The sequence below is a fragment of the Spinacia oleracea genome, chromosome 1, assembly GCF_020520425.1.
Source record: "Spinacia oleracea cultivar Varoflay chromosome 1, BTI_SOV_V1, whole genome shotgun sequence".
Classification (NCBI taxonomy): Eukaryota; Viridiplantae; Streptophyta; class Magnoliopsida; order Caryophyllales; family Amaranthaceae; genus Spinacia; species Spinacia oleracea.
The window spans coordinates 117,279,644-117,296,137 of record NC_079487.1 but is presented as its reverse complement, the minus strand read 5'-3'; the positions used below and the strand labels follow the sequence as shown (position 1 = coordinate 117,296,137).

Below are 16,494 nucleotides of genomic sequence, written 5' to 3'. Positions count from 1 at the left end.
AGCCCTCAAAAGGAAATTTATTAACCAGAAGATAAAGAAAGAGACGCATACCTATCAGAACGGACATAACAGCCGGAGAAACCCCTTGCAGATCGGACCTCGGCAAAGAGGAAGAAGAGTAGCCACGGAGGCGAATCAGCAAAGCCCGCACACCACCCAAGACGGCGGCAGATGAGCACCGAAAGCCGATTAAGCCCAGCAAAATACTCCCAAAAACGCCCAACTGACCCCTATCCGAACGATACTGACTGAAGACCCAAACGAACAACCTAACAACCAGCCGCCGCGAAAAGGAGGTGAAACCAGGTATGAAAACCTTCGAGAGCACCAATCGGCCAAACAAAGAAACCGAAACTAAATTAAACTAGAAAAACAAACATAAACAACAATCTCTCGCCGGCGATGGCGATCTAACGAAGAGAAAACCCCGATCGCCGGCGAGGAAGGGATTTAATGAAAGCGGTTGAGGCGGTGGGTTAGAGAGAAGGCAGAGAAAAAATTAGAGAGAGAAGCGGTGAGATTTCATAATTACCCGGTGCTTCCGTACTTATGTACACTTAACAAACCATAATATGAAATAATCTCATATCAGAAGACGTGAAACCAACATAAGTTGGTGGAGTTGGTGGGGACCTCACCCTTGTGGCTTGGAGGTCACAAGGTCGAGCCCCATCAGCTGCAAAATGCTTGGGAGTGTCTCAAGCGAAAATCTGCGTAGCTTGGTTGGTTAACCTGTGTTAAGTGTTAGTTTAGTAGGGTCCCTTCTCTTACCTATTAAAAAATAAAATTATCATAAGACGGAAAACGTCACTCGTAACACGTAGTCGTTTTATATGTATCAAGTTATTGCTTTGAATGTCCGAAGATGTTACCGAAATAAGATCAATTGATTTTAGTGTGATTACACTAGTTGTTATTCTGATGAAAGACTACAAAGGGATGAATTATAGTGGAAACTTATAGCACTAATTTTGCGGAATTTAAACTGAAAGTTATAAAGAACATAAGTACGCAAGAGATTACGAGAAAGCTTCTAGGAATCAACTACAATTGAAAAACCTCGACCACAATGAATTTTGACACTCTTCATTAAAAGGGTAACACTCGATACAACTTGCTAAGACTCGTGCCTTTGCTTAAGCTGCCCTAGAATCAATAGTTCCCCCAAATTGATGCTCTCACACTTATCTTGTATTACTCTCTTTTCTCTTTAGGCTTACTCTATGCCTAATTATAATTCACTCTAAACCTACTTAAGTTCCTCCCAATTCCAAACAGAATAAATGGTTAACTTTAGTATAAAGAAAAACTCAATTGTGTATAGGGAACTCATAATTTTTTTAGAAGGTAAGAAAGATAAAATTTGGGACCCTCAACACGAGTGAAACTACGAAGTAATTGTTTTGAAGTCAAATATGGACTATTGAGAGGATCCGTATACATATTATTATACACTAGATGTCCTACATTCATTATCCAATCCAATGTCTTGTTAACTTCTAGGTAGACATGTTTGATTTCCCAATGTTCTAAGGCTTGAAGAGGGATCTTGATGCCATTAATGATGTGATGATATTTAAGGTGCTTTATATAAACTTGAGAACTTCTTGAATACCTTTGTGAAGGGTCAGTGCGTCCGCCATAAAAGCTTGGGTGGAGCCTAGGTTGAAAGTACAAGTTGAAATACATCCACCTTGTAGGTCTCGAATGATGATGTCAACTGCTGCCGAAGAGGATTTGCTTGAAACTCCGAAATTGAGTTTGAAGCTCCAGAGTGGAGGAAACCAACGATCAAGGATGGTGGAAACCAACGATCAAGGATGGTGAATGATTGAGGCTTCGGAGTGTTGGTGGGAGTGTTGATGGAGAAATGGACACCGTGATTCCGTGAAGTTGATGGATATCAACTTGCAGTCTAATTGCCACTATGGAAAAGTCGATGAAGCTTTCAAAAACTCTCTATTATCATTATGTTCTTCACATAAGGACCGGATTTTTTTTAAAATAAATTAAAAAAATAAATTAGTTTGGTCGGACATTTTCTAAGCGATAATAGGATGTCAGTTATTTCAGGGAGTTACGGGGAAAAGTCTAACCACTTGATAAGTGGTGCAAGTTTCCATAGAGATTTTTGAAATTGGCAATGAATAAAAAGATAGTTCTGTAGGTGCCACAACGTGTGCAAACGTCAAGGGGAAAGATATGTCAACGAAAGAGGGTATCTCTGATAGGGATGCTATTGTGGAAAAATTCCATAAAAAGATTCTTATCTTAGGTGATATATCTAATTTTCAGATCTATGCATAAGATCATTTAGGCTGATTTGTTGGGAGATTATGGGTGAACCAAGTAGCTGACTTGACAGTAAAAGCTCCAGGGATTAGACCCCATACTAGTAGATACTCCACGTCGTGAATTGGAATAGGTAGGCCTTAATTTTGAGGACAACATCTAACGAGAGCAAATGAGCTAACCTTGAAAGGTCTCATTGTTTCGAAGGGAGAATAAAATCTGAAACCATCAATTATCCATCTACTGACTATACACCTTTTGGTTTTTTGCTATAAAGGTAAGGAGGTCGTCTTGATCTACCCAATTGTCAAGCCAGAAGTTGGCGGACTTCCCATTCCCTATTTTTCATCTTATCCCTCTCCTTAACAGATCCCATTGCTTTAAGATTATCATGCCATAATTGCAAATCCTTTTGTTTAGGTTTGCATATAAAAAATGAGAAAGAATTAAAATATTCTTTTTTCTAATAAAAGAGACCCATGGATTATTTGGGTCATGTCAATATTTTCAAATTAAAAACCGGATCGGATTATTTTTCAGACGGCCCTATATTTGGCGACCTGAAGGTCATTTGCCTTACATTAGGTTAACAAAGGTTTGCAAGCCCCAAGTGTTATGGGCTTGTTGTAGGTGGATTGTGAGAGAAGGGACAAGAAGAAATATTTTACTACAAAAAACATGGCAACTTTCATTATATTACATCTAACAAATTCCAAAGAATTCACATATCTAATTTCCAGTTCTACACTAGTTGAAGAAAGTAGCTTCTTTGAAGTCGGAACACCCGCTCCGGCTAGAGCGATCATCGTCGTTTATTTCTGGAAAAAAGGCTGAAAACTCAGGCAAAGCTGTCACTGATATCGTCAATGCGCCCTCACTGAGTTGTAGATAGATACGTATTTTGCAGCTGCGTTATTCCAACTATTATCAATTTGCATAATCTTCAGTACAAGTTTTTGCCATTCATCTGGCTCTGCACAACAACATAACAAGTAGAGGCAACATGCATGAATATGAGGGCGAGTCTCTGATCAAAGTAAACTCGAGTACTTGACAGACATAAAGGAAAAGGAAAATAAAACCCGAGTCCTTAAACCAAAAGAAAATGCAAGAAGTGAGAAAGGTGATGAGCTTACTGTCTGAATAAAATGCCAATGCACGATCCATAGCCGAACTCAATGATTTTTCATCGATCCCTTCAAACACAAACCTTGGGGGAGGGGAAAAAAAAGGTTAATAGCCATATTGTCATTGAAGCCTATGCTTTTGTTAAAGAAAACAAACATCATTAAATTAGAACAATACTTAAACATTAAAGCAAACCAAAGACGATACGTTCAACATCATTAAACTGTTAAAGATAGATGAGTATGTATATTACCCATTAGAAATCTCATGGTTAGATTGATCGTCCATATCAAAAACTGTATCTGCAAGACCACCCGTCCTCCTCACAATGGGAACCTGGAATTTTTATCCAAGGGCAAGACCAAGAGTTTTGATTATTAAGACCTAGTGTCAGTGTAGTTTATAGGACTAGAAGTTCAACAAATTATAATCACACAAAAGTACAGGTCGACATCAGCATATACCAGTCTGAGAGCCCTCCCATAAGAGAACATAACGGGTAGGCTTCCTACAAAGACTCTATCATCCTTACTTTTAACAACACCGAAAATATACCCAAAGGCACAACATCCAAGAAGCAATTTCATACCCTCCAAAACCAAAATGAACTCAAAGATTTGTTTGAAGATGAAATCCACTATATTCTCCATCTATCTTATAACCACTATGCACACGTATGATTCACAACTATGCCACCACACAAACCATCAGTCAAGAATGATTTTAACCCTTTTAGGGGCTCATCAGACTTCTTACATTTTGTGAGAAGCAAAGCAACTAGTTTGGATCAATTGCAATACTAGTTAAGGAAAAAACAAGAAAGGCCAGTAGAAGGCAAATCCACACCCTTTACTCAGGATGTAAACAACCGAGAAGTTGGTGAGACCCCCTAGCTTTGGCATTTTCCTTCGAAGCCAAAATTTCTCGAGCGATGAAAAGTATGTATAGATTTAAAACGAAATATTGGGAGCCTTAGAAGGGACAAATATTTCCCGCGCAAGTCCTAGAGATATTATTAACAAATAACAAGCATCACAATAGCTCTTTCCCTTAGTCAATTCACAAAAAAATTCTGATATTTTATTCCAATTTTGCCATATTTCCTTTCTTTCATGCATCATGCAAGAGAAACCCAATTTAGAAAGCTGGAAATAATCACTCGTATCATAATAAAATATCTCCGACTGAGGAGCCCTGCACCCCTGAATCGGAGGTGAACAAAAGAAAAGAAAGAGTGATTTCCCTCCATTTTTAGGATAATAGAGAAAAAATAGAATGCCAGGTTGAGACTGATGCTACAGCTTCGTAGTAACTGTCTAGGAGCAAATGAAATTCAAAACTCAACTCAGCATTAGACCCATGCAAGCCAAGGTATGGAAATCAATAGTTGTAAACATATCAATCAACAGACAATATAAAGAGACACTTATATGCATAGGAACTTACCGCTCCGTAGCGCATACCGATCATCTGAGCAAGGCCACAAGGCTCGTAAATGGAAGGAACTAAGACCATGTCTGCAGCAGCGTAGAGCATATGTGACAACTCCTCACTGCAAAAAAAGACAAACCAAAAATATGTGAGCTACTAAATGTTGTATCAACAGGCACAATTTATGAAGAATTATCATTTGCAGCTGCATAAATAACCAGACCCAAATTATGATAGTAAGATGCCATGAACAATTCTCACAAGACAGTCCCCCCTTCCATGAAAAGGAGAGCAGAGTTCTTATTCAACAACAATATATGGAAAATGTAATTGTTACACCTTGGGTAAGAAAAAGGCTTTGCGACAGGACAGGTGACTTTCTTCTTTGGCATACAACAGGCCACTCTCACCAAAAGAAAGGAACACATCAGAACAGAAACATGAAGGTAAAACAAATATGTCAGTTGAATAAGGATATGGGGCATATATATAGCCTTATCATCACAAATCATTATACAATAATAATCGGTGGACAGCCTTAGATATTTTACAGAGGCCTGGCTTTTTGAATATTTTTCAAACAACAATCAGCTTTGATCCATTTTCTTAGTCTATGAAGATGACAACAAGAACCCTGTATAACTCCCATCGTAGAGGTGTAATCCTCCATTTGAGAAACCTAATCTTGACATGGTGTAATCCTTCATCAATTTCATAATTACCTTAAATAATAATTGGCTCCAATATATCTAATGAATCAATGGACAATTATGGTTTAAATATCGATCGATACATGACATATCAGCTCATACATATCGTATCTTAACTTCTCAAACAGATATCTTCTGAGGGACAAATTTCCAAGAACTGGGAGGCTTTCAAACATAGTACAAAGACTACAAACAAGGTGCAATCCAATCATCGGCGCAAAGATAGGACAAACCAGTAACTAGACCATACCAGCACGACAACAATTAACGACCGCTGAGGTAGGATCAAGAAAACCTTCTGTATGTAGCCTTACCCCCAACTAAACAGTGATTTAGATCTGAATTTCTTGATCTTATCTTTCTGTTGATAGAAGTTACCCCATCTTATTTCCTATTACTTCATTTTAATCTTATCACTCCAGACATTATTGAACATCCAACAAATCATCCTCATCTCTGAGCTTGAACTCAATCTATTGACCAACATTCCACACCATTGAGGATAGCTAGCCCTGATCACCACTTTTGGTGGAATTTTCAATGTTCTGTTTAGTTTTATAATGGTATTTTCTAAATGCATCAACTCTTGAGGCTCTGTTCACACCATTTATACTGTAAAGAATATCTTTATTGATCTAGTCCTTGCCTTGAATAATTGACCCCCAGAATCTAAATGCCCTTTTCCCTCCTCTCTGCTTACGAACAAGAACGCAATTAAATTTCACCATCTCTGTAAGATTACCTGTAAATCAAAAGTATCCGAATGCTCGGACCTTGGTTATGCTGCAACGGAAAACATAACACTAGTTAGCTCCTTATACTAAGCACTCCATACTACAACTTCATAGCTACAAATTCTTTAAAAGGGAAGTCAGGAAGTGCACAGAAAGTAAGCTTGGTCCCACTGATAGATTATGCAGTAAGCTTGTCTTACTTTCTGGAACTTCACAATGACTTTCAGTTTCTATAGTATCCCGAGTATGACTTTCAAGTGATTGTGGTCATTACCAAAGTTGCAAGGCCTTCAAATTCCTTTTGTACTTGACCATTTGAGGCTCTTCCCAATACAACCATCTGCCCACCCTATAAGATAATAAAAGAAGACTACAGTCAAATTTCATATCGTAAAGATGACTTATGACTTTATGAGGTAGCCAAGAGTTTAAGGGACAGTTGTAATTGAAGAGAGGTAGTAAGACTTACTAGTTCTTCAACACGTTTAATTGCATGGCGGATCAAATGAAGACCTTTCTGAGCAACTAATCGTGTGATGCACACAACCAATGGTTTCTTGTCTTTGACATGGGTACTAGCTCCAACATCTTTTGTGGGCAACCCAAGTCCTCTTTGGACGTACTCTTTGCATATGGTCTTTCCATCAAGACTTTGCACTGCCAAATAAATTAAATAAATCACCAGAAAAGAAGAGTATAAGGAGAAAAGGCCTCCAATTCATTTTACCATGCAAATCAGTGAGGTCAGCAGAGTAAAACGAGATCAACAAAGAAAAGGGGGCATATTTCTCCATATTTTGGCATATACAGAAAGAAAATGAAGATAGTAATGTATATACAAGTTTTCATACTGTATAAACCACCCTGCCCACTTAGTAGTTCAAACATATAAAAAGGTCAATAAATGACAAGTGTCATTATTTAAATAATAATAAGGTCTCTAAACTGTTTCTTCTTTTTACAGAATGGAATTTTTTTTAACTGAATTTAACAAATGAAATACGAGTCTGCTTCAACCAAAGTCGACAAGAAGAATTCAAGGACCAGATTCGTTTTCCTGTACAGTCTCTTTGATAAGTTGTTCTTAATCATCCCCTTGGGACAATTGACCCTCTCCTCACAATGATTAGTAATCACCACTCAACAAAAACTGGTAACCACCTAATTGTGAGGGAAAGGGAGCAGTAGTCCAGGATTGTGCAATAACTTCACCGACCCCCCTGGAGAGAGAAGAATAGAAAAAAAGAGAAAATTCTATCAAGACCGTTTTTACTACTTACCATCGAACTTGGACGGCAGGAAAGGATCAGTGGCGGGGTTCCACAAGGCAGTATCAATGCCATTTAAAACACCATTGTACCTGCAGGAGGATGAGAATATTGAGATTCAAGCCGACATCGATAATTATGGATATGCTGATGAGCATTCTAAAAGGTAATAATGAATAATTATTAACTAATTACCAGAAGAATGAACCATGAAACGATGAACTATGTGATCATTTACAGATAGAAGATTTGACTTCTTAACAGGTGATGTTGATCAAATTCCAGGGGTTGGGTTTAAAATTAAATATATACTACATACTTAGAATATTGTTATTTCCAGTTGGAGATATTGTGCATGAAATTCATAAATCACAATACCATTAAAATTCTGCATCATGTCTTCAAATTAGGTATTCTTCTTGTTACTTGGGTTTCTTCAGTTCATAGTTTTAGTTGTTCAAATGGAGTATAATTTAATAAGAAAATGGGGAGTCAAAAGCATACTCGAATATTTCAAATATTTGTAAATTCATCATCAAGTTTAATAAAATGCAACATATTAATTGCTTATCAGTTCACCTAGAGAGTGTACTTTCACATTTTAAAGCACACATCAACGAGAAGATTGTTACCAAGTAGATTCAGATAACAGTGAGATTCCAAATTAACAGGAATTCTTTTAGGCTTCAAAGAGTTCAACCATTTGCAAGAAGTTACAAAAATGTTTGATCAGCAAAAGCAGGAATATTAATACAACCACACTGATTAACAAGACTTTACAATAAAAAAAAATTGCCTCAATCTGTAGTCTTTTAAGTCTTTTTTTCTTTATGACTTTTACCCAAACAAAAGGAAAAAGCTGAAGAAATTAATTGATCATATTAATCCAAACAAATAATCCTCGACAAATATATGATGTGTTACGATCACCCTAACGACTGTTACTTAAACCTTAAGCAGCAAACATAATAGAAAATGTCCACATTGATCAGCGTTATGCTGGATATTAGGTAAGAAATACGGATTTCTATCAACTGTTGGACCTGACTATCTTAATGTGGAGCTTCATATTTTTTTCATCTAACACAAAGGGTTGGATTCCATATTACAGAGTATTAATCTGGTGAAAGCCTAAAAAACTCATGGTTATGGGTATGTAGGTTAATGGGAGTGAAAGTTAAAATTGTAAGCCGCTCGATAAATAATGAGTTGATGACCCTGGGAACCAAAATCCCCAATCAATAAAAGGCCAACAAATCAGATATGTTGTGCGGTTGTGCCTAAACAGAAGAAGAACACACCGAATTCTGGACAATGCCCCAAAACAGCAACCTTATAATAAAGCATAAAAAACCATTTTGCAAAAACAAAGAGATGTGGTTGCATTTATAGATGGGTGTAGTTAGCCCTGAATATTTCGTATCACATAACAATTCGAGTTTATTAATACGGTTCTTTAAGCACTGAATCTGAGGAAATAGTCCATCCAGCAGCAACGTAAGTTCACATACTCAATGAAAAAGGAGCTAATTTGAAAAGGAGTTCAACTTTAGCAGCTTCAACACATGAGGACGATATTTATGCCACATTATCCATGCCATGAGCTTCTCAACTTCAAATATACACATGTGGGTTTTTTCTTTCAACATGGAATATAAACATGTGTTTTTTATAAGGCTAAAAATGAGCTTGGTTCAAAGAAAAAATAATACTTCAGTGAAGATAGACATCGATTGGATTTAATTAGGTTTAAACCTGGCTAAAATGACTTAGATTGGGTTTTAGTAACGTTACTCGGATTTGTTTCTTGAAAATTCAAGCTTAATTTAATCTCAAAACCCGAGTCCATACTATTTGAACTGAATCTAAATCTATTCAATTCAAATAAAATTTACACCCATATGTCACACAAACAGAATTAATTATCCTTTTTCATTCTGGAATTGTGCGTTAATCCATGTTAGATTCGGGAAGTAAAAAGGTAACACAATGGACAAGCACTTGACAGACACATGAAACAGCTGTACAACAAATAGATAATAAAAATATGTCAAAGTGAGAGGTGAAAGACGGAAATCATACTTGTCACGGTATTTGATCAGAATGCTTGAAAGCCAACCGGAGCTGAGTGTTTCCTTCAAATAGGATGGTGAGACTGTGCTGAAAACAAAAGGGGGGGGGGAGCAAAAATCAAGTACTTTATTAGGGTAATAGCTCTAAGAAAATTTTGCAAGGAAACTACTCCGCTACTAATTTTTAATACGAATACATAGAAACTTTTCCAACAATAATCTTTATTCTGGCACATCCCTCGTTGACAAGACCATCATCAAGCTCACAAGCTACAAATCATTTTGTGTCAAGATATGCCTAGAACCAATCAACTTTAGCCCATTTGACTATTTGAAAAAAAGTGGAACTCCAATTATATATCTGAGTCTTAGTATCCGCAATATTCCAATATTTAACAAAATCATCATCAAACCATGCAGATTTAAATTCTAATGATGGGAGCAAAGGCGGCCATAATGTAGAGTTCCTAACAAGTAATATGCTATTACTTCCGGCCTCGTGTTTCTCCTTGACGCGATAATTATAATAAAAAGCAAGTCTATCAGTTTATAACTTTAGATCTTGTACAAACAAGAGTTCTCATAATAAAAGCACTCTTCTGATATCAAAAACAAACATTACAGCTTCAAATTGCTAGCTCATCAATAGGTATGAATTGTTTTCTTTATTTAAGAAAAAATATCTTATTATAACTCGGAAATGGTAATACAGAATTGTAACCACCAAGTCCGCCACAATGAAAATTTCTTTCTGACGATAACTGAATTTGAAGAAACTACTACTCTTAAACCTCCAGAATTAGAAATATAACAAAGAATGTTAAGGAAATATTTCTTTCACAAGATATGCTACTTACACAACTGCATTGCTGTATACAATACCCCCTTTGAGTAAACTCAACCTCTCTGGATTATGTCCAATAGTTCTGTCGTCCACAGCCTGCAGTCATAAACAGGAAAGAGTGTCAATTTGTAAGAAGCAAAACAACATGAGGTTCCACACAAGTTCAGAAATAGTGAAAGAACTACATGATGCAAATTTTATTATGTCACCAGTACTCTATAAATCGTGAGGCAAAGTAATCAATGAAAGTCGCCCCCATCAGGAAGTCACCTTTTCAAAGTAGCAATATGCTTGTTGTTTACACATGGCATCGAGAGTTCTAATAAAATATGACTGCAACTTCTAATGCTACTGTTATTAATTATAAATAACCAAAGCTATGCTACAACTAATAACAACACATATAAATTTTTAAAATTAAAATTAAAAAATAGCAACAGTGGAGATTATTACTAATAATTTTTACAATCTTACTATTGTTAATATTATTGATTTTCTTATTATTAATTTTACAATCATATTTTGAAACAAGGTCTGATCTCATATGATATTTTCTAATCTAATCTGATTTTAGTAATATGGTCTCACCTAACCTTATTATTGAGTATGATCTAATATGAGATAAGAAGATCCTGAATTCCTGATATAGGTGATAAACATAGCCTAAATATGCATCTATTATTAATAAAAAATTGATGAGTCAACAAAGAAAAAACTCATTTTTGTTTACCTCCACTTCTTATGACAGAAGATATACTTTTTAACAGGTATCTAAGCTGTTATAAACATAAAATTCACCTTGTCAGCAGTTGCATAAACATCACTATCAAGACCGGACTTTCCAAATTGTTCTTTTCTGCCAAAATGATTAAAAAATAAACATGGTAAAACCTCAGAAAGATATTGATGAAGCTACGAGCAACAAAATGTAAGCATTAGTCACTAACAACATAAACCACGGGTTATCAAATTAAGGCTTAGAACTTCTAACCATTCTAAAAGTATCAACAGTTGTAACATAAACTTGGTAGCCATTTATATGAACTTATCTAAGCTAGCCTAAACATTCTCAAATTATTGAACTTATTTTTCTGGGGAAAAAAAAAGTTTTTTTTATGGGGAACAGAACAAGGCCTTGGTTTTTCAGATGAAATTTGACAGATATGTGAATTCATTCAGTGCTTGTAAAACAGGCGGTAAATTTATAAGCATATTCTTGAAAATTACAAATTACATTCATCGTATCAAAAGTCTAAGGACTTCACCCTACAATTAACATCACAGTTTTGGCCATTTTCCCAAGCAAGATCACATATGCAGTCAGAAGGTAACACTTTGGTTGATTATGACTTCCCTGACACACTGAGATGCATTAATTAGCTCTAGATTTCAAAGGAAGCGCAAATCCAAATTTGGTTACATTGACCTATTAGGTCAAACAACTTTATCCCATTGAGTTAACTAAACAGAATTTACAGATCACAGGATACATGCTAAGAAATAATTGTCCAAGAATAGCCAAAGTGATTACACGCTCGGGACATCTCAAAAAACAATCGGCACTCACTTCTATAACTACATAAGGATAAAATGGCATACCGGCACTCTCCATAATGCTCCATGTTGTGGATGGTCAATACTATTCTTGGTTTCTGAAAAATGCAACACAACAAATTACACATATACGAGATCAACTGAAAGAAAACCCCTTGCCAATTACAAAATATTAAGTAACAATGTCAATAGTGTTTTTTAGAAAAAGTAACATAAAATAGATTATCTATGTTCTTGCCTTAAGTGAAAGGCGGTGATACATATCCCAGTAAAGCAAAGATAGTGCACTTGTCTGCCATTCATGTACATGAATAATATCTGGCTGTGTACCAGTCACCTGTCATGACAAAACAGTTTGTCTGGGTCAGCACAATGATTCCAGAATTCAGATGGCAACTAGCCAACTATGGCCTGCAGTATATACACTGCATTTGAATCCGAAGCTTATCACTGATTGTACATGATATAAGAATCCTCAAGAGAGATAACTAACAACAAACTCAAACTAATTTACTCAAGAACTAAAATCTGCAAATCAATGAGTCAAATGGTCATTAGACAAACCTGCATGTACTCAAGACAGGCACGACAGAAAAACAAATATGCTTCAAGCTCATCATATGAACCTCCATATATTCTCGGGCCTTTGAAGAATCGATTGGTTGGCTCAATTAAAATTACAGGGATACCTGAAGTTACAGCACGATATGCATTTGTTGGAACCCAGTTTCCATCATGGTAAGAATCAAATGTGCAGATTAAGTTCAATTCAGTCATCTGCTGCTTTGGGAGACATTCATAGAAAGGAAGCATAATATCCACAGTATGACCACGTGACAAACATGCACGAGCAAGTCCAGTTACCACATCTCCAAGACCGCCCACCTTAGCTATGGGTGCCATTTCAGCCGTAACATGAACTATATGCGTAAGATTTGAATCGTTGTCTGCACTAAGAGGAGCTTCTATAGTCACATCAGATGTAGTAATCCTACTTTCCCAGAAAGGGATTTCATCATCAGGTGAAGGCCATTTCATGTTTTCTAACGTTAAACCAGGTGACCTTGCCACTTTCTGAATACCTACCTGAGGATGGAAAGAGCCATATATGACAGAGGTAATCAGACGTAAAAACATGTATAGTTCATGGCCTAAGAAAAGATATGTTTTCAAAAGGCATGCTACCCTGTTAAAAATACAATAATAATCTGTGTTATCAACAAGGCCCATCTATTCTCTTTTTTCTTTTTCTTTTTTGGCAGCGACAGACCATAAATCTGTTCTTTTTTATTAGTGCATGTTAGTAAAAATATAAAAAGACATCCTCGTGAAAGTACTTAGTCTAGAAAAACGTTGTTTACACAAAAGAAACTGATATAAATTTCAATTATTTGTACATGCCTCTTTCCTTTTGGGTCCAAATTTTTTTGGGTAAAAGCTCCAATGAGATGCAAGACTCGTCAAACATCTCAAACATCCTAGACAAAATATTCCACATAGACAACTTACCTAAGATGGAGTGCTTATTTCTGTCCTTGCTACTACCTTAACATAAAATTCTCGCCACCTACCCATAAAGCTAAGGCATTCTTCTCCGTTAAATTGAGACAAAAATCTATTAAATTTATAATACATGACTTCAAGTAATGTGAGATATTATTCCATCAGCATACCACAATTCTGGTAGATATCCACAATTCTTTGTAATTTCATTTTCAAAGAACTCAATAAGAATCTAAATTATAAGCTATTTTCCAAAGAATTTAGAGCCATGAGATAATCTTTTTATTAGATGATAATACCTCCTAGTCCTAATTCCACAGTAACATCCAAGGAAGATATTACACAGTCAAATTTGATCCTAGCCTTGTCTACCCATCTACCAATTCACCATGCATGATCCTCCTTGATGCCTTCCCTCAACTCTGTTCTACCTCATGCCATTATCAAGGCAATAGTAACCTTGAATTTAAGATGAAGCATCAATATCACAAAACTTCAACATCTCAAAATTACAATAAAAAATTCTAAACTTAATAGCCATCTTTCAACATCAACAAACAATACATGCATTTCAAACTCCAAAATGATTAAGACTTTGTTTGGAACATGAATACCCACAAGGGCCACAAGTATCACAAAACTTTAACATCTCATAATAGCCATCTTTCCACATCAACAAACAATCCCTTATTCCCCACATTATGAATTTCACAAAGCAATATATCACTAGAAGCAATTAAGTAAAAACTAGATACAATAGAACAACAACAACCCTAATAAAAGAACTCATTCAAACAAAAAAATTACATTGAATTTCCCAAATCACAGCACCAAATTTAAAATCAAAATTATGAAATTTTACCTGAGAAGGGAGATGGGTATTGTGTAAAAATGGGAATTTGATGGAAAAAGTATGATTTTTCCTGATTGAAGAACAGAATAAACTAGTGGGTGTCTTCGAATTAAGTGGATTATGGTGTATTAAACTGGACAATGTACTCATAATTGTCATTCTTTCTGCTGCAATAGAACCCGTTTACAAAATTGAGTTAAAAAGAAACACTTTCAGATGCTCTCTATTGCACTCAATCTCCCTATCATTTTCTGTTTCATTAATCAATGAAATGCAAACAAACAAAAGTGGAAAAGTATATCCCGTGAACGGAATCATCTATGCCAGATGCCTGACTTTGAGGTTCGGAAATAGCGGTTGGAAGATCCGCAAAAACTTGTAGGTACATCTATACTAATATATTAAAAGGCGTTGTGAAAAACGTCTATGTGTCACGTAATACTCTCCCCTCATTATGCCACATCATACACTTGTCAAGTGTTATGTCTCATGCCATGACATGGACAACCAAAAATTAACACAATGAGGTTCGAACACCAGACCTCAAGTGTGGATGATAGCTCTCCTTACCATCTTAACCAACTACCAATTTTGGTTTATATCTTTACATTAATTTATAAATAAATGTTAAATGAAGTCTTAAACAACTAATTTTTTACGTGACTTTTTAATTTCTATGGACTATTTTAGAAAAATGATAATAATTAAAGCGTTATGACAACCATGAAGAAAACATATTATGTCATAAGTCTCATAAGCATCAACTATAGGAGTGCCCTGTATAGCTGCATATATATCTAAAAATTGGTGTTAAGTAATTTGACGCACTTAGTTCCACGAGAAAAAAAAAGTATAAAAATTATATGATGATCTAATTGAAAAATTACTTAATTGGCATGATAAATGACATAGTGTGTCTGTGTAGTTGACGAAATTAATACATGTTTTTCACTCAGCGCAATACAAGTACTTTGGTCAAATATTGAGTTCAAGAAAAATCTAAAATTTTAACTACTCAATGTAGCAACCGGGGCATCGCCCGGGCCACACACTAGTTGGAATGTTAAATCCAGTACGGACTAGTTCATTTTCCGCAATTTTCATTATGCCACCCACGTGCAAATTATATCTGGTTTCGTACAAAGAAAATTAAGGTCGGAAATGATAAAGGTCGCAACATGCGATCTTTAAGCCGTGTCACAGTGGTGACATGGCACGTCTATGTATCATAAATGTATTTGGAAACTAAAATATTTAGATTATATAACCTATTATACATGTCATAAAAAAAGTAGGAAAATCTTAATATTCTAATTTACAAATTGAATAATATAATTTTTTATTTCAGAAAAATAATTCTAATTTGTATAGGATATTAGAAAAAAAATACTTTTAATTATTTATATGATATAGGAAATTAAAATAAAAAAATAAATTTACTAATTTATACTTAGAAAATAAAAAATACAGTACATTAGAAAATAAAAAATTAGGAAAAGAATTTCGTCTTTATTTGTTTATTGGGTTTATACGGCACTTGAAGTGTTGTTCTTCCTCTCCGAAATTACTAATCTAATGAGATGATGACGCATGACTGTGCGCCTGTAGGCCGATGAACTGCGTGTAAACCTAATTAAAACTAACCTAATCATTAAAATTAAAACAATATTTTAAAGTAATGTATAATTATAAATATTTATTTACATAAAATAATTTATTTATTTTTTTGGGTGAAAGAAGATCGAGGGGCAGACCCCTAAGTAAAAGAAAACACAAGTCAAAGGAACCCAAAACAAACGAAAAACTACAGACTATCAAAACAAAACGAAGGGAAATATTTCTTGATAGAGTCAGTAGTTTTAGTTCCTTGCTACTCCGTATTTACATAAAATATATTACTTCGTATTTTATTATAAATTGATGTATTTTTTAAATTGCACAAAAATATATTATTAGATTTAATTTTAATTTTTTTAATTTGTAATTTATAAGATAAAAGGAAATATATATTTACTATGAATATAATAAATATTTGTTTCCTTCTTTGTATCGACTGCCTTATTTATATATTTTCATAGTAAAAATATTGAATTGATAGTAAAAAC

At 35.1% G+C, this 16,494-nt stretch overlaps 1 protein-coding gene across 1 annotated transcript; it reads right to left on the bottom strand.

The window, feature by feature from the left end:
• Positions 1-2,942: 2,942 nt before the first annotated feature.
• LOC110777890 (uncharacterized) lies at positions 2,943-14,769 on the bottom strand. The gene is made up of 15 exons (XM_021982472.2): positions 14,399-14,769; positions 12,598-13,119; positions 12,272-12,370; positions 12,079-12,131; positions 11,278-11,335; positions 10,493-10,575; positions 9,646-9,723; positions 7,576-7,655; positions 6,765-6,952; positions 6,570-6,644; positions 6,304-6,344; positions 4,867-4,972; positions 3,674-3,756; positions 3,429-3,502; positions 2,943-3,265 (listed from the first exon to the last, which is right to left on the bottom strand). Exons 1-15 carry the CDS (start codon positions 14,546-14,548, stop codon positions 3,156-3,158), a joined length of 1,800 nt encoding a protein of 599 aa, XP_021838164.2. The 5' UTR covers positions 14,549-14,769; the 3' UTR covers positions 2,943-3,155.
• Positions 14,770-16,494: the final 1,725 nt, after the last annotated feature.